The following is a 19,747-nucleotide window of genomic DNA, read 5'->3' on the forward strand; positions in this document are numbered from 1 at the left end:
AATTTCCCCTGGATATTGATATAATTGAAATTAAAAATGCTGTTATTAAAGATAGATTAGTGGCTTCACTCAATTTTATTCAATGAAATAACAAATTTAGATTCAAGACAATCATAATAGCACACAATAGAAGTGTTATTACCCGGTTATTAAATATTGCAATCCTTCAAGGCTCTATTCTAATTTGTCTTCTGTTTGCACATCCTACAGTAACAAGAGGGAATCTTGCATATCTAGAGTTTCAATTATCATTAACATGCAGATGACTAACAATGGTATGTCTTCAATTATTTCTCTGAGATCAATTGTTTCATGTCTTGAATTGCTCAAACTTGACATGTCCTAAACCAAATTCATGATCAGCAACTCTGTATTGGTTACTTCACCCAATTGATTAAACCCATAAAGCCAGGATCTTATTCTCATTTATATGTCATATCCAATAAGTTCCCAAGCCACCATGTACTTCTTGCTATGATTTATACTTCAACACTTTTACATTAATTTCTGTATTTCGTTAATGTCTATCTCCTATACTAGAGTGCACATTCCAGGTGGACTTCATTTTGCACCCAATCTTATTCCCAGAATATAACACAGTGCCCAGTACAGAGGTGTTTAATACATATTTTGAATTAATGAAACTTCAAACTTTGAACCAATCTTAGAAAATATTATTTTATGAAAAATTAAAATTGCAATTCCTTTCCTTCCTATCTATATGAAGATGAGAGTTGTTCTCAAGCAGAATTAATGGCTGAAGTTTGACATTCACCTTGAGATTACCTGATTATTGTCTTTAGTTCTGGTTCTTTTAAAAAAAAATTTAGATGTTGATAGACCTTTATTTTATTCATTTATTTATATGTGGTGCTGAGAATTGAACCCAGTGCCTCACACATGGTAGGCAAGCGCTCTACCACTGAGCCACAACCCCAGTCCCTAGTTCTGGTTCTTTAGTGTCTTCTTCCACATTTAAATGAATTTCTTGAACACATCTAACTTTTCTAGTGCAATGACTCCTGTATCTGTTGCCTCCCATTAATACTAATCAAAGTACATTTCAATTCTTTGTTGAAAAATATTAAATACTTGATGTACACAAGTCAGAGTAGAGTTTGAGGTCTTGAAGATGTGAATTAGAATGAAGGAATGGAAGAGTTTATCTCAGAACTCAAACTCCAAGCGTTGGTGCTTTGAATTTTAAAACCTGAATCTTTTTCCTCATTTTCAAAAAAAAGGCCCAGTATTAAAAATCTCTTTATATAAACTTGCAATGAGGATTTTAATGAGGAAATATCTCTGAAATCCCTTTTTAAACTATAAAGTTAAAAAAAATGTATTTAACAATTCCAATGTGACTAGGATTTGAATGAATCCTAAAATAGCAAGAGAAGTATGGAGGAGATACTTGTTATGTTATTGACTTACATTTTGTGGGTAACTACGTTTTACAATGCATTTCTATCTTATTATTGAACTTATTTTTTTGTACCAGAGATTGAACACAGGGGTGTTAACCATTGAGCCACATCCCTAGCTCTTTATATTTTTTATTTTGAGCCAGTCTCGCTAAATTGCTTAGGGACTCGCCAAGTGTCTGAGGCTGGCCTCAAACTTGTGATCCTTCTGTCTTAACCTCCCACGTCACAGGGATTACAGGCAGACACCACCACACCAGAGCTGAAATTTTTGTGAAATGAAAATTAGAATGGTTGCAGCAAAGTCATATTTTTAAAGGAAAAAGAAGGGAAAAGCACATTGTATATCATATATTTAATCAGTCTGTTTGCAGTCTGAACTTCTATCATAGTTCAAGTTCTTGAAAACCCCAATTTCCCCTTATCATCTCTTACTCTCCTAATGACCTGAGACAATTACAAGGTGGGTGGTTGCTAAGTGCCTCTTGGCTTCGTGCAGGCTAGATTCTACCTCATCAGTTTGTGGCGTAGCATCCACTCATGCGCGCTTACCGATTATGAGGTCACACGCCTGCTCCAGTATATAAAGCTGGACCCCACGGCGTATCCCAGTCGCACCAGGCAGTGAGGGGCGCCTACCATACTGGCCAGTGGTTTCCACAGGCCGGGTGGCTACTGGCCCCCGATTCCCAACTGCCAGCTGAGTGCATCTGTCCTGAGAAGAGAGAAGTGGCTGAGGAGGAACCGTGAGCATGTTTTTCCTTCTAATGAGCTGTATTACGTTCGCCTTTTTGTTTGTCTTCTGGAAAAAACTAAATCAGGTAAAGGTGTATCTAAGAGAGATTGGACTTAGATGAAGCTAGGTGAACGCGTGGGTCAGGGAGTGTGTTTATAAAATGGTAGAAAGATACTAAAATGAGAATTAAGGGGAGATGTCCTCATTCCCCCTTTCTCTCCACAAAACCCCAGACGTTTATTTCTCCCTATTACCCATCCCCCTCAATTCCCACATTTTGGTCAGTGATTCGACCCTCCCTCGTGGTCTGTTATAAAAGAGCCCCAAATCATTAAGTGATATAGTTACCTTTCTATACACCTGGAGAGAAGAGTGCAGTTAAAAGTACCCATTTCCCACCACCATGTCCTATTTTAAGAATCTGTAATTACTTTTTCTTCTCTTATTTCTACAACCCCCATTTTCCTGTTTCCTTCCCCTGCCATAATTTTGGGAGCTTTCTGGAAATTTCCCAGTATTTCAGGTTTAAATATGGATTTCCTGATTTCAAGTTGCAAATGAAGTACTTTTAGATAAGGGTCAAAGACAGGTTCCACATGCACACCTACTGGACTGCCCAAGAAATGTAAGCAAAAGGATATGGCACTTCGGTGCTATAAGGCTACTTTCATATTTTTTTTTCTCAGTCTTTCTAGGCAGAACATACTTTGAATCAATGTGGTCATCCAACACACTTTTAATCTATAACTCTTAGGGGAAGTCAGCTCATTTTTGTAACTAAATGGGTTTTCGGTAGTATTTGGTAGTATTTGGAAATTACTACAATTAATAAACTACATATGCATAATTTCCTTTACAGGGAAACACTGGTGAAACGTCATCAAATTCGACTTCTCTTGCACTAGTAAGAACTTCTCCTTCTTGGTCACCTAGGAGCAATACAGATAGTCTTTCAGTCAACAACCTTTCTCGGGATATCTTAAATAATTTCCCACACTCAATAGCCATACAGAAGCGAATTTTGGTAAACCTCAGGATCGTGGAATACAAGCTGGCTGAATTGGAGCATTTCCTAATTATCAAGGGCTTAACTGGTGCATTAATTAATCAGAAATCCACTGAAAAGTTTACAAGATGTAATGACAGTGGAAGTAATCATTAAAGGCACTTTGAGTGAATTCATTTGATTATGTGTTTATACCAAATGAATTATTATTTAAAAGGGGAGGGTATATCAAGTCAGATACAAAATCCAAACATTTATTGATTTTCTTACTCATATTTTATTTAAAGAATTGATTATATATACTTGCTAAAATATATTTTACTGAGGAAGGAAGAACAATACAGTAAGAAAATCAGTCCAAAAGTTTATTTTTTACAATAAGCTACATTCAAAAAATAGTTGAGATATAGTGATTATAATTCCATCAAGAGTGAAAAACAGTTTTCTCTAATGGTTTACAGCATAATACTGAAATTATCTCCATGCTTGCATTAAAGTAAGTAGAATTTGATGGAACTCATTTCTATTATGCAGAATACTGTTTCTTGCCACTGTTGAATCTGTGTAATAATTATAAGAGCTATCATGGGCACCCTACAATATGCCAATCACTTCATTAAGATCTTGTGAAGATAGTGACACAAACTTTCACCTAGTCTTTGTGGTCAGCTTTTGAAAAAGATTGCTTCCACTTCATATCCCCCTCTCCCAATTAGATATTCTTTCATTTAAACTGTGCCAAAATCTTCCGTGAATTGCAAGAGTCACCTATAGAAAATTCCATGCATTTTTCTCTTTGGTGAAAAATTTGTACCTCTAATAGCACCAAATTATAATGGTAGAATATATGTAATGTAATGTGAATTAAAATTATTAAAAAGTGTTTCTAAGCTCTATTTGGTTATCTATTTCAAATAATATTTTACAAAATCTGGGATAGCTAAGGAATTAATCTCTTGAAGTTTGCTAACAGCATTTGACCTATCTCAGAAAAACCCTCAAAATATCAAATGTGAGTTCATTATCTATATGTACATAAATCACTGATATTATTTATACAAAATCCATTCACATGGTTCAATTGCAGGCCTATTTACCTTCATGCCCCCTTTCCTCAAAATAATTTACCAGTATAAATTAAAGAAATGCCTTAATACCTTATTCCTTTAATCTTCAATTGAAAGGAAAAGGAATTGAAAACATATAAGAAAATGTATAAAAAAAGAAAAGGAAAAAATCATTCCTTCTAGTGTCACTCACTTTCCAAGCATAAAAACCAGCAGCAGTGTTTGTGGTTCTTAATCTTTTTTGAGTCATAAGTCATTTTGGTATTCTGATGAAAACTATGGACTCTCTCCCTACAAAAAATGCACATACACATCACACAAATGATGTTACATATAATTTCAGCATCATAATTCCCTTAAACCTGTTTTTTAAATAAACCTTAAAAATTGCTGAGAAGTTCCTTATATATTTAGGCAGTGTTTATTGTCCTAGGTTGTGATGTTTAAACCAATTGTCAATGAAATACAATCAAAAATAAAGTTGTTAGTGATATATTTCATTAGTAAGGAAACCAAGACATATAACCTTCATTTTGTATGTGTTTATCTCCTGTTATTATGTAAATAAATTATCACCCATAATCACTAACTTATTCACATAAGACTAGCCATATATCATGATTATTAAATACTAATTTTGTGTAAAACCATTTTCTCATTAATATTTTGATCCATAGTCTACATGAAATTAAAACTCTATTCAGAGAATATAATGAACACTCAAGGTTGCTAGACAATAGAAATTAGATGTATCATAGTTTTCTTCCAGATACAACCTAAAGAAGGAAGATAGAATATAAGGAAACCTGTATTTCACTTTCTAGATTTATCCCTTACTGGCCAAAAGATTCTTATTTCTCCTGTCCTGTCAATAAGTTCACATAAATGTATGGAGTTTTTAGACATATTTGGATCAAAAGCACTAAACTATAATCCTGATATAATACACACATTTTTTCACTTATTTATGATATTTCTAAGTGAGGCCTTTAGTTTGTATCACTTGTTTTTAAATATACTGATATTCCCCCAGCTTGTGAAAAAGAAAGGTTGTATATTAAAAAATAGAAGCAAATAATATTTTTAAACTTGCATAACAAAATCAGCTCAATGCATTCAATGTATTAGAAAAACCTTATGGTAATATTTTTTTAAATTTCACTATGAAAGACTTGTGTGCATATTATACAGATAGCTAATCTTAAAAGAAATTAAGCACATTATTAAACATTAATAGGTTCACATTTTTATATTACATTCCTGCTTAAGTGGAAAAATACTTATTACCCTATTGTGAACATGGCATGTATATTTTTCTACTCAGCTAACATACAAATAAATAAAAATTGCCCCTACTCTAAAATCACATTATACAACAACCATTTTTTAAAATGAGGTCTCATTCTGGTTTTCTACTGCCACTAATAGTAGGTATTTCATGGTTAATCTCTTTCTTAGGCTCCACCATGTCTTTATATCGTTCCCCACGATGTTGTTCCAGGTATGGACCCCAGTTAGGAGCTGGTTTGCAGCAGCTTACTATGCGCTGAAATGACAAAACAAAAAATTCCTGTCTTAGAATTTAAGTACTATTATCTGCAAATACTATACTGTAATTCTAAAATTTTGTTTCTTTGCTAACAAGCAAATATTAAACTATAATTTTAAAATCATAAGCTTCTTTACTAACAAAAATGAAATAAGAATCACAGAAAAGTTGAAGTGAGTCTAAATTAATAATGCAGCCTACTAAGAAGAAATTAAATAATCAAATTATTACCTAATTGTATTGAATATTAAAATATATTTTCATTTTAAAATTTTAAGTTTCTTTGCTAACAATAATGAAATAGGAAAAGTCAAAAAGTTAAATGCTTAATGTAGTCTAAGAAAGTATAATCAAATCATTAACTAATTGTTAATAGAATTATACCAATAATCAAATTAATCAAATATGTAAATGATGTCAGAAGGCATGTGAGCCCATTAGAGTAACAGGGTCACTTATAGTTACCTTCACTGAATTCGTATGCATTTCCATCCTGGCCTTGAGGTGAGGGTGAGGTGAGGATCTAAACTAGTGTATACTTGCATGTGGTTCAAGAACAAAGGAAAGGAAGTTCCAAGGTCAAAATATTGATTGGAATCTATTCTTGTAAAGGGATTTAATTAAATGTAAGACTCCTGAGCCTAACTTGTCATTGTTCTAGTAAAAAATCATAATCAAATCTACCTGCTAAGCCTCCAAGGAAAAAAGATGATTCAAGGTCTACATAGCATTCCAAATAATTTTCCAGGCCTATTGCACTCTAAACACACTACTAGGAGTTGTATTTTAACTAGGTGAGGCTTTAAAAGTAGAAATTATGGATATAAAAAGCAAAGAACTTGTGATATCTTCGGAACAACTCAGTACAAGTATAGAGACCTTAACTGTTACATGTTAAGTACTGTAATAGGGCTTGAGGATCCACTAACAAGACAGACAAGACTTTTCACAAGGAGCTTGTAGTCTAATACAGTTTAAAGTACTAGTAACAGATGATTATATCAGGTATAGAAGTAGTAAGAGGAAAGGGTGATTATTTAATTGCACATAATCTCATATTACTGCCATATAAAGTAAATTAATGTTCATTTTTCTGATAAATAATTTATATAAAGCATTTTACAATTTAATGTGCTTACCTGAAAGATGTTTCCTTGGGCCTGAACTATTTTTATAACAGCAACAATTGGAATCCAAATAATGCAGAAAATAATCATACACCAGCCCAGAGCAACTCCCCAGTCAGGGTATGAAATTTCACCATACATGGGCCTCTGGAATTTCACCAGTGACCATATTAAAATTGCCTGCAAAAATAAAAAATGAAAATACAATGCTACAGATTGGACCTTATTGCACATATGATTAATAATTTGATCACATTCCAAAGTTTATCAAATAAATTAAAATTAAAATATAATTTCAATTTAATTTTATTATCTTCTGGTAACAAGCCAGAAGATAATAATATGAAATGAATAAAATTTCCATTTTTACTTTGAATAAATTCTTTCAAAATTTAATACTTCCATATATTTATAAAATATATGAATACTTGTTCCACATACATTTCAATAAAATACTTGACTGAGACTGAAAGCAAAATAAATCTGAAATTTTGTTATTGAGCTTTTAACTCTACCAATTTATTATTTATATTTTTATTTTTAACTGATACATAAAACATTAAAATATACATAATAATTGACTCATTACGTTTAAATACATGTATATATTGCATAATGTTTTAATCAGGTTAAACATTTGTCTCCTTAGACATTATTTCTTTATGGTTAAAACTTTGACTTTGAAAATCATTTCTTCTAGCCCTTTGAAATGTAAAGTACATTACTATTATCTATAATCACCCTACTGTGCAATAGCACACCAGAACTTCTTGCTTCTATCTAACCATAACTCAGTACCACTGATCAATATTTCACAATACCTCTCCCCTACACACACTTTTCCTGGTCTCACTATTCTATTTTCAATTTCCTTGAGATCACCTTTTTTAGATTCCACTTACAAGTAACATCATGTGATACTTGTCTTTTTGTTTCTAGCTTATTTCTCTTAACATAATCTCTAGTTCCATGCACATTGTTGCAAATGACAAGATTTCATTCTTTTTATGGATAAATAGTATGCCATTGCATATATGAACCACATTTTTTATTCATTTATCAGTTGATGGATACTTAAGCTGTTTTCATTTCTTGGGTATTGTGAATAGTTCTGCAATGTATATAGGAGCGCAGATGTCTCTTTATCCTATTGATTTTATTTCAATTGAAAATATATACCCAGGAGCAGGATTGTTGGCAAGGATATAGAGAAAAGGAAACCCTTGTACACTGTTGATGGAAATGTAAATTAGTACAGTCATTATAGAAAAGACTATGGTGGTTCCTCATATTAAAACTAGAGCCATCATTTGATCCAGCAATCTCACTACTGGATATATATCCAAAAGGAAATTATGTTTCATTTAAAATAACATGGTTTTATTCTATGCTTTGAGTTTGCCAGCATATATTTTAATTCAATGAGAGTGTAAAAGTACACATTAGTGGACATGTTCTCTTCTTGCTTAACAAGTATTTCTGTTATTTTAACTGCAGAGAGCACCCCTTCACCTCAAAACATAGATTTGCACATATACTATGGGTACATACTTATCAAAGTACACTTCACGTCCAACCTCAGTGAGAAAAAAATTCAATATAAGTTTAGCTAATATGGTAAAATCTGAATGACAAAGATACAATCACTTTAAGGCCTAGTTTTAGAATGTTTTTTAAAAAACCTACTAGAAATGTTGAGGCATTAACACTGTTTATAGAAATCTATGAAGGAGAACAAAACCCCCAAATTACCTACACATTTTCCTAAATTTAGCTGACTTTTACTAGAAACAATGAGAAAGCAATGAATTATAGAAATCTTTATAAATAGATATGCAAGTATAATTATAGAATTGAGTGGATATGTTTTATTAATTCAATTATAGTAAATTAAATATATTTCACAGTTACCATAATTGTACATAGTTACAAGAAGATGAATGCAGGACATTGGAGTCTAAAACATAAGACTTTATTCAAAATAGATGGAAATTTGTATCATTTGATATTTAATATTTTAACATTTTAAAGTAAATTCAAGTATTAGACCTATGTAGTCAATGAAAATTAGCTGGTTAGTAGTTTAGTTGGATCTCTAAGTTGATAGGGGGCATATTTTGTTAGAGATTTTCAAACAAGGGGAGTGATATTTAATAGCACTTTCTAAGGCATTTAGCAAGAACAAGAAGAATGTAAATATTGCATTCAGTCCCAAATCATTTACTATGTAAACAAATCGATTAATGTTTAAAAAATATAAACTAACACCCACTAAAAATAATCAAATATGATACTTCAGATATCGAACAAATCTGTATCAAATTATTTAATGGCCTTTTCTAGGGAAACTTTAGAAAGATGAAGGCAATGAAAACTAAAACACATCCATGAAGCTCTGCCATCAATCCAATCTCACCATGAACTCTAGTACATGGCATTTCTCCATCTCATGAAGTGTTTCCTACTATCCATTTACTTTCCTAAACTATTATTTGAAGATTTAACGTCTATATATCATGACACTTCAGTAGACAACATTCGGATTTTAAATAGCACCAATTGTTGAATTTATTAACATAATAATTTTCTCTTGACATAGTTGAATTTCCTTTAGTAATTTCAGATGCTAAATAACTACCACCATGAATTTTAAAACTGCACATTATAATTCGAGTGCTGTTTCTTACAAATCAGTATATCTAAACTGAATTTCTTGAAGGCATTTTCTGGTCTTTTCTATCTTACTATTTTCTATACTTGCAGAGAGGTTAAGAAAATTATTGATGGCTCGTATATCTGTTAGGGAATGAGAAAATTCCTTTGTTTTTATTTATCCTATTGATTGTTTTTATCCTATTGATAATTTTAGGTTACTGACAACTTTTAAGTCTACAGGAAGTTCTTTATTTTCTCAAATAGTAAATGTTTCAACCCCGGCCTCAAAAATAATACTGTAAAGGCATTTTAGGCAGTTTTGAGGCACTACTCATAAATACAGCAAAATGTGAAAATTATTTTTTTACAACTACTATTTCCACATTGAATTATTCTCCAAGTATATCCTGGAAATTTTTAAATGTATATGTTACTGCTACCAAATTCATGGTATACTATTACTTACAATCAATAAGATAGGCGTAATTACAAACCAGCAAGCTCTCCACCACAGCCAGAATATCCACCTCTTTGCTCCAATCATCATTTCTATATCTTCAATGAATCTGTTTCCTCCTAAAGAAAACAATGTCCGAGAGTACAATGAGCCCTTACTCAGTGGTTTCCCCAAATAGTCATTTTTGTCTAACATATTTTTCTACATCTGAACATTTTTCTAACCACAACAATGAAGTATACAGCTGTAAATAATTTTCTTTATATTATACATTACTATTATAATAGTGAAGTTATTAATAGCATGATTACATATATATAATTATTAAATTATTTTAATAAAACTTGTAAATAATTCTAAAGTCATTATTTACCATAAATCCAGATGATTCCTATTATTTCCAATATAGCTGCAATCAAAATGCCCCATCCAGCACAGAAGTGGTCAATCAGATTAACCCAATAAATTCCAGCCTACCAAAAACAAAAAGCCAGTTACTTGTTTTAATTATTTTTGTTTTTGATGAAGTGTTCAAATTGAATCTATTAATTTTTTCTTAATTTGTTTATTAGTTCTTTTTAGTTATACATGATAGTAAAATCCATATATCTATATGTATATATCTATATACATATAGATGTATATATCTTCTTCTAGTTAAGACCCCATTCTTGTGGATGTACATGATGGTGGGATTCACTGTAATGTTTTCATATATGTACATAGGAAAATTATATCAGTGAATCTATTAAGTTGACCTTAACATATGCTCCTTAGTTTCATTTCTGCTAAAATATAGAAAATAATGTTTCAAATACAAACAAAAATGTGGTTTTAACTATCTTACAAAACTTTTTTCTATACTGAGTTATTGGGAATAAATAAACGTTTAAAATAATTGATTGTCAAAATGTATGTAGTATCAATATGTTCTATGGTAGCTGCCAAGAAACTTACAGTATATGTTTAAGGTCTATAATCTTGTTATAGCAGGGAAAATTATCTCTTCCTTTGCAAAATATGTACAAAGTTACAGTGGGAAGAAATGGTCTAAAATTTGGAAAACCTTATTCCAACTAGAACTTAGACTTTCCACTAAACACCATCTTAAGACTTTTTTTTTTCATTTAGATTCTGACATATGTCCCAATTAATATATTGTCTAAGAAAAGAAAAAGTTGTAGTATACCTGAGTCACACAGACGAGACCAAGGAGAAACAAAACCAAGCAGCAACCCAAAGTTATAGGAACCCTCATTTTCTTCATTACTTTGGGAAATAAATCCTGAATTGTTGTTGTAATTGTTTCTTCGGGGGGAAAAATGACATACGTTAACTCAATAAGGTTAACCACAGAATTTGACTTCTACTAATCAAGTTTACAAATATTTGTGGAGAATATACTCAAAATATTTGTGGAGAATATACACTGGGTCCTACTAATTTAAAAAAAAAAAATTCTTAGGGTTATCTTACAATTCACCACTTGTTGATTCTGATGAAAACCAAAAACAGCTCTACTTGTTATCTAAGTTTTTTTTTTTTTTTAGTAGTGACAACTGTAAGGTCATTGGGGGCTAAAGTAGTTTGAAAAAGAGTTATAGGAAAGGAAAAATTCTAATGAGAATTTAATCAAGTAAATATTAGAATTAGTGGCATGGAGATAGAAAAGATTGTAGGTTTAAGAAATAAATGTATTCATTAAATAGGGAACTGGCTAAAAGCACAAGGATGATTGAAAGTATTAGAAATGTGTTTGAAATTTACAAGGGCTTTGAGAGTCATCGAAAGGAATCTGAACTTTGTCCTATAAACAACAAACTGAAAATTTTTATATAAGAGAATGATATGATGAAAACTAAGAATAATTGCTAGTCTACCTTAAGGAAAATTCCTTTGTTTACATGGAATCATGAATAAGGATAGTCATTGCATAATGTGTGTCAGGAAAAAAAATGGAATCCAAATACCTATGAAACCTATCAATACGGAAACAGATTGTTAAATAGATCTATATGTCTATGTAGCAACATGGATTCATAATACATATAAAAATCTGTTAGAGTGTAATACATATATATGTATTAACTTCACATTTATGTGAAATATTTAAATGTATATTATTTATGGATATATATACAATGTATACAAACATGGACTGAATAACACAATCCATGGTGATGGTTGCCTCCAGGAAAAACATGTAAATTATATTAGTGAGAAACATAGGGAACTTCAAATTCACTTGTAACCATTTATTTTCTAAAAAGTATCTGAAGAAAATATGATACAATATTACTGTTTTTTCCTTTTGAGTGTCAAGTAGATAGATGTGTAGTTTGTATTTTTCCATACTTAAATTTTAAGTTAAAAAATAATTTGGAATGCTCATTTAAAGAATTAACAGCTAAAGGGGGGAATAAGTGTAAGAAAAGGATGTTTTCAAGTAGAGGAAACATGAATATAATATGAGGGTAATGTTAACACTGGAGGTACTACTACTTACCAATGGAGGCAAACTGAGAATCGAGACCCAAAGTTAAAAGCATGAAGAAAAATAATATGGACCAAAATGGACCACCTGGGAGTTGGGCTAGAGCTTCTGGATAGGCAATGAATGCTAGATCAAAACCTAAGAAAAATGTGTGGTATTTTCAATTAGTTGTTAAGAAAATTCACATATTTGGACACTACAAAATTCTCACCTTGATTTGGCAATGCAATCCTTGACATAAATCCTTGACATTCTTTACCAACTATCTCACATTCACTTTTTAAAATTTTTAACTTGGTTGTTGTACAATATTACATTGTGAACACGGGACATGAATTAAGCTAGTGCCTATTTCTCGCATAATAAATTTAACGATTTTAATGGTTTTGTTTAACTGATTTACATTTAGTAAGACTGATGAAGAGTAACAGTTGTCTTTATCATAGAAACATTAATTAGGTCACCTTGACTTAGCTTAAAATTCTGAAAGAATTAGACTATCTAGAAAGATACACAAATGGAACTTTTTAGTCTTCAACTTTATTTCCAAATGTTTACCTAGAATCATTATGAGTAATGCCATTTAAATCAGTTTATGGATACCTGAAAAATTGTATGTAATGAAACTATAAAATGAATCTTATTTTCTATTTGCTGTTACATTTAGAAATGCTATTCATTTTGTTCCAGTTTTCTTATGTGATTGTCAGTTTTAAGTATTTTAAGTTTCTCTCACTTTCCAAAGGACTGAATTTTAAAAATTACCTTCTAGTCTAGGCTCTATCATTATCCTAAATATTTGACCATCTTCAAGATGTGGATAACATTCTTGTGTATTAGTCCTCTAAGAGGAGTTTGACACTAGATGATCTCCAGGGGCCCTTCTCAGTCCCGAAATTTTTTTATCATTTATCAGTAGTTCCATCAAATGATACTAACTATAATAAAATTTTAATAAGAAGCTTCCAGGATTATTTTTTCTAAGAATCTCTAGTCAAATAATTAAACATCACTAGCTAATGATTTTAAAGTTAAGAAGTTCATTAGTCAGATTTTTTTAAAGATGGACACAGCTGTATATTCAGAGTAACTGGAATTTCTATATGATATTGATGTGTTTAGAAACTCAAATCTGACATGTAATTTGCATAAGGGAATTTGCAATATGTTTTTTTCTCTTTCACAATGCATGGAATATGCATTACAATTATAACTGTGCAGTAAGTGGTTCATATTAAGAACTAAACAAAATCCAGAAAAGCATCATATCTTCTTAAAACAATGTTGCTCTTGTTTACATAAATCATCTAAGAATTATTATATTATTAAAACAAATTGCATAAGATGAAATGAGAAATAAAATACAATACCCCAAATCATGAATGCAAATTGCTATCAACCATATTAGACTTTAAGTGAGCTATATTAATTAAAATTTATAACATATAGCATCATATACCTGATTTTACAACTTGAGAGACTTCCTTTCCAGATATATGAGCCATGTGTCCCAAAATAGAAAAAATAGCAAATCCAGCAAACACACTAGTGAGGCAATTTGTCAAACAAACCACAATGGCATCAGAAAAGCAGTTGTTGTTGAACTTATTGTAAGATGATAGAGCAACTAAGCCACCCCAAGCCACTGAAAGGGAGTAAAATATCTGGGTGGCAGCATCTTTCCAAACCTGTAAGAGAAAATTAAGTTTATAAAACATGTGCTCTTAAGTTTTCATTTGTATAAAATATTTCACATATACATATCAATACATTTTATAAAACAATGAAATGAATACCAAGTACCCACTATTCAGTTTAAGAAATAAAAGGTTACTAGTCTCTAAAAGCCTCCTTGTGCCCTTGTGCCTCTTCCTAACTCTATCTCCCTTCCACCGTCCAGAAGTAAATGCATGCTGACTGATGTTTATCATTTCCTGTTCTTTCTGTTTAATGTGAATGCTTTTGAACTCATAGAAAAATTATTTTAATGGGTGTAAACTTATACAACTTACTTTTTCATTCAATAGTATTAAATTTTTCCATTATCAAGTTGAGCCACAAAAATTTTCAAATTTTATAATTCAATAAAGAAAGAATACAGGCAAATTCATGTGACTCAAATGCATGTGGCTTTAAACATTTTTCTACTTTTCTATTGCCCCACTGTATATACAATTTATCCTTTTCCTGTTGATGGATATTAGATTGCTCAGTATTTTGTTATTATGTAGTTGTGAACATTCTTGTACATGTATCCTCATAATCTAGGTGGGGAAGTATGATGTCAGAGATCCTTTCTTTTACTAACTCTTTGCAAATTGTCCAGAGTGATTGTACTACTTTCTAATTCCACAGCTCATTTGAGAGTTCACATTCCTCTACATCCTTGCTAGCATATGGTCAGAATTTTTAATTTGATCCAATGTAGTGGCTGTGAAATAAGAGTTTGGATTATCTTTGTTACTTACAAAGTTAGTGTGTTTTTAAATGTTTATTTTCCATAGGATTTTTTTTCCCATAAAACTTCTGTTCAGTCTTTCTTTTTTGCTTGGGTTATATGCCTTATTTGATTTCTAGGAATTCTTCATGTAATTTCTAATCCTTTGTCTATTACATATGTTGAATTTTTTTCTCTCAGCTTGTGGTTTTTTCCCACTTCATTGTGTTCTTTGATGAACCAAAGTCTTTGTTGTTGATTTAATGTGGCTGAAGGTATTCACCTTTGCTTGTATGTATAGGCCATGATGTCTATTATTTAACAAAGTACTTAGCCCAAAATTATAAAGATACTGTTTTATATCTTATTCTGAAAGAAAAAGTTTTGCCTATATTATTAAAATTTCAGTTCACCCTCAATTGTTATTGTGCATATTAATACATGAAATTCCTGGTATCCTAAGTGGGATATCGACAGTGAAAGTATAATATATGTTATCAGTGATATGTGTTTGATATCAATTGTGTATCAGCATTATCAACTGGATAATCATTCTTTCCCCATTGATCTGCATTGCCACCTCTGCCATATATCAAGTTCCATTTAATTGTGAATCTAATTCTGAGATTATTCTATTCCATAGGTCTATATGTACCACTCTATTTTAATTAATACAGCATTATAATATTGTTTCGCATCCAGTAGGATAATTTCTCTTCACTTTTTCTGTGCTGGGAATTTGATTGGAATTCTGTTAACACTACATATCAATTAGAGTCACATTCTATTGACTCTACATATAGAGTAATAATAAAAACACATTCTTAGCAAGGCTAGTACTAGGTGCCCCCTCACACTTTATTAATCCCACCCTTTTTTTATTCCTCTTTTCACAATTTATCCCTCCTATGTCTTTGTTAAAGGTCATTAATTAGTCTTAGAAACTGATTTAGGCTAATCCATTTTAATATTGAACTGTTTTGGATATAGCATTACTCCAAAAAGAAAAAAAATCAGATGTGCTGATTTCAAATAATAGAGCTGGTATATATTGAAGCAAAAATGTCTTTTTCATTCTCTAAAAGTCAGATTGTCAGAGGAAGATAGTATAATATAGTGACTAAGTGTTCTGTCTCTGGAGTCAGAAAAATGTTTATATCCAATACTTCCCACTCCCTTTGACCTCAGTTTATTTAACCCCTTTAAGCCTGTTTCTTCATCTGTAAGATGGATTTTAATAATAATATCATCCAAGGAATGATGTGAGAAAGAACTGAGATAACACATGCAAAGCAATTAATAAGATGCTCAAAGATGCTAAACAGTAGTTCCTGTTATTGTGAGAATCAGAATAAATTGATACTCAGTTTCTTATATAGAAGTTAAAAATCAATAATTTCTCCGTTTAATATTATTTTAATAGAAGCATACATGCTTAGATCAAGGTTATTTGACTTACATATAAAAAAATCATGTTAGAAGTAAAATGCCCTCTTATTTATTAGGATGTTCTCCATCTTAAGAGATGAACAGCATGTCTACATTGGCCTCTGAGCTTCTTTCACTTGATATATTCTGTTTATATACGGGAGTTGGTGGTTGCTATAGCAGTTCTGGGATGTTTAAAAACGCTACTGTATACCACCATATGTACTTAGGTTGCAAACAAACATTGACAGAAATTCCAAACATAGTTATAATCTCCTTATGAATCAATCTCATATACATACACAAGATTATTAGGTATTAGGAAATCTTAATTCAATTTGCACTAATTGTGTACACTTGACTCAATTTGAATCTTTCTGGATCTTAATTTCATCACTCTAAGATGAAGGAGTTAGTAGAATATTCTCTAAAGACCTCTCTAACTATTAATTTGTATGGTTCTCTATTTTCTGGGAAATTTCAGTAGAATTCATAAATTCCAATAAAAGTTTAAAGTATATACTATTATCTCATGTTTACAATATGAATTGTGAGGAATAAAAAAAATCTAAGAAAAACAATTCTCATTGCCAGTAAACCCAAAAGAGGAGTGGGGTTGTGTTGTATTGGGGAGTGGATGGGATAGGGGATTAAACTGTATCTTTCACAAGGAGTTTTAAGTGTGGGTCTGATTTTTTAAAAAATAATAGACATTGAAGCACAAAGCAATATAAAATAGTCATACACATTTTTCAGAAGAGTTTCAAGGAAGCATAAAGACAAGATGTCTGAGGCTTGTAAAAGCCACTTAATATCAAAGGGGCTTTTCAACCTTGCTCAAAGTTATGAAGTTTAAGAAAATGCTGGATCTATTTCTTAGGGAAAATATTGCAATTATAATAATAACAGGATTATTGAAATAATTGGATATTAGTTCATAGTTATATGAGTTTACCATTTCTAAAATGCATTAACTTATTTTATCTTGTTTAATAACCTAACAGAGAGAAGGTGATGAATCCCAACTACCGTTTTATTTGTTTCTTATTCACCGCCGAAAATGGTCTTTGAGTTGGGAAGAGATTAACAAACAAGGTTAAAAAGAGTGAGGCCCAAGATAAATGAAGAAATGCATTAAGATGGCCTGTGGACACTAACCTCCAAGACTAAAAATAATAAAATGTCATAGTTCCAACATAATTTAGAGCTGTTGTGATTAATCATTGAGTGAAAATTATTGGGCACAATAAAAGAACCAAAGACCAGAAATTGACATTTCATATTTCAAAAAGGTAAATGATAGGTTTCCATGACTAATAGCTAATTGATTTGACATTACTTACCAGAAAGATCCTACAACAATTAATTAAATATCTGATTGTTTTTACAAAACAGCAAGGGCTGGAAATTAGCATGAGTTCTACAAAGAATACCATAGTAATCTAAAAGTAATATCCATTTTGGTCAGTACTCATATGGCAGATAGTAAAATAATATTTCTTGATTTTAACATAACATTGTGAATTTTTAGTTGACCAGAAGCTTAATATATGCCAAGAGTGTGATGTAACTACTAAAAGAGTGAAAGCCGCCTTAGGCTGTATCATGGTATCTAGAATAGATGTGTTGTTAACATTCTCTGTAGTTAAAATTATGAAAGATTTTTTGTGCCCATGACACACAGCCATTATCTGGAGATAGACTAAGGTTAAAAGAGGATTAGCCAGTTCACATTCATGGCACATGTTTATGTTTTGAGAATAAGCTTATTTATGGAATGCTTAATCCATGTCATTTTGTGTTTTGTCTTTTTAATCCATTAGGCAAAATATGATCTTGCTTTTGGAATATTAACTTTTGAAGACAATAAAAAAGAACAAATTTTTCAAAATACATAGTAGACCATTAAATTGTCAACAGTGATCTTTAAGGCTACTATGAATTTATGCAATAAATCACATAGTCCTAATCATCATTTGCAGGTATTATGCATGAAATATTGTTTTTCACATTAATAAACACCAAACCCTGTTGGTCAGGCAAAATCATTTATATGAATAAAATGATTATTTTAAATTCTGTTGCTAAAAATTCTTTCTTACATCCAATAAGAGAATTAAGATCATGTTATGTAGGTTAATCAGAAATTCTAGTGGACAGAAACACAAATATATTTAACTGAATATTCTTTTACAAGCCACTATGACACTCATGCAACCAAAGAGCTTTGGTATATAATTTTAAGGTTTACATCCTCAGATAACATTAAATTTAAATAAAGTCTTACCTCTGCTTCCCCAAGTTTTGTAAAATTCGATTGTGCTCCAATATAGTATGAAATGCCTTTTGATGCACCCTCTAGAGTTGCACCTCGTATTAACAGAATGAGTAGGACTACATAGGGAAAAAGAGCTGTAAAATATACCACCTACCAAAAAGACAACAAAAGTCAATGTTATTTTCAAAGCATGGCATCTAACTGTATATAGGTAAAATTGTGAGATGGATGAGATTAGACAAATAAAGTACTGGAGATTTTTTTAAGTTATTAATACATATTATGATACCAGTACCAAAGTTGGCATAATTTCCTATTTCTCTTCTCACTTTCAAATCATCCATTTTCAAAAAACACTTTGACATTTGAAGCAGTATTTCCTAGGCTCATGGTGTAAATGAACAGTACAGTAAGTAGCAGTGATAACTTAGGATCAAGTTGGAATGTTTTCCTAATATATCTTTATAAATATCTAAGAAGATTGAATGTCTCCTTTTAAGAAAATTATTGCATTGAAGTGAGAAGGGAAATTATTTAAAAATCTACAACAGTTAGTATATATTCCACTCCTAAGAAGAAGGAAAATATCTGATAGATGTCCAAATCTCATAAAAATTTTATTAAAGTGAATACTGAACACTTGGTACTTAAAGCTACCATTAAGAGAGTTTGATAACACACAAACAAATACGCTGTTTCTGTCCTAGATAACATATGGTTCCAGACAAACAGATTTTGCCTTTGAGGCTGGCTTTTCATTAAAGTGGATGATTTCTTTGATCCATAGATGTCCCATGTTTGATAATATGCCCAAGGAGATGATTTAAACAAGTCATCCAGAGACTAATAAAAATTAATTGCTTGGGTAAATGGCCTTTAATGGACTCTTCCAATAGTAACTTCAAAAAGGAAGCAAGGGCTTCAAAATGTGCAATTAGAACATGCCAGAAAGTTTCCACTGTGTTTCTGATGTTCACAGTAATTTTTGTGATGTAACAAACAGCATGTCTCATTATGACAACATTAGTTGAATTTGCTGGATATTGTACTAGGAATACAAAAATAGTGCTCACAAGTTTTCTTGTCCACCAC

The 19,747-nt window shown here is 31.2% G+C and overlaps 2 protein-coding genes across 2 annotated transcripts in view; one reads left to right on the forward strand and one right to left on the reverse strand.

Annotated features, from left to right (window-relative positions):
* Positions 1-2,173: 2,173 nt before the first annotated feature.
* Positions 2,174-3,319, forward strand: CT83 (cancer/testis antigen 83; the record flags this gene model as incomplete). The annotated part of the gene is made up of 2 exons (XM_079123605.1): positions 2,174-2,242; positions 3,017-3,319. 2 exons carry the CDS (start codon positions 2,174-2,176, stop codon positions 3,317-3,319), a joined length of 372 nt encoding a protein of 123 aa, XP_078979731.1.
* A 179-nt stretch (positions 3,320-3,498) lies between these two features.
* The window catches only part of SLC6A14 (solute carrier family 6 member 14), a 28,835-nt gene continuing 12,586 nt past the window's right edge, over positions 3,499-19,747 (reverse strand). The window contains exons 7-14 of the mRNA XM_079124474.1: positions 18,665-18,805; positions 13,972-14,200; positions 12,525-12,650; positions 11,208-11,326; positions 10,392-10,491; positions 10,028-10,137; positions 6,919-7,086; positions 3,499-5,776 (exon numbers count right to left, since the gene is read on the reverse strand). Coding sequence (XP_078980600.1) covers positions 5,630-5,776; positions 6,919-7,086; positions 10,028-10,137; positions 10,392-10,491; positions 11,208-11,326; positions 12,525-12,650; positions 13,972-14,200; positions 18,665-18,805 — 1,140 coding nt within the window. The 3' untranslated portion in view covers positions 3,499-5,629. The remainder of the gene's footprint in view (positions 5,777-6,918; positions 7,087-10,027; positions 10,138-10,391; positions 10,492-11,207; positions 11,327-12,524; positions 12,651-13,971; positions 14,201-18,664; positions 18,806-19,747) is intronic.

This window comes from Sciurus vulgaris, assembly GCF_902686455.1.
Source record: "Sciurus vulgaris genome assembly, chromosome: X".
NCBI lineage: Eukaryota > Metazoa > Chordata > Mammalia > Rodentia > Sciuridae > Sciurus > Sciurus vulgaris.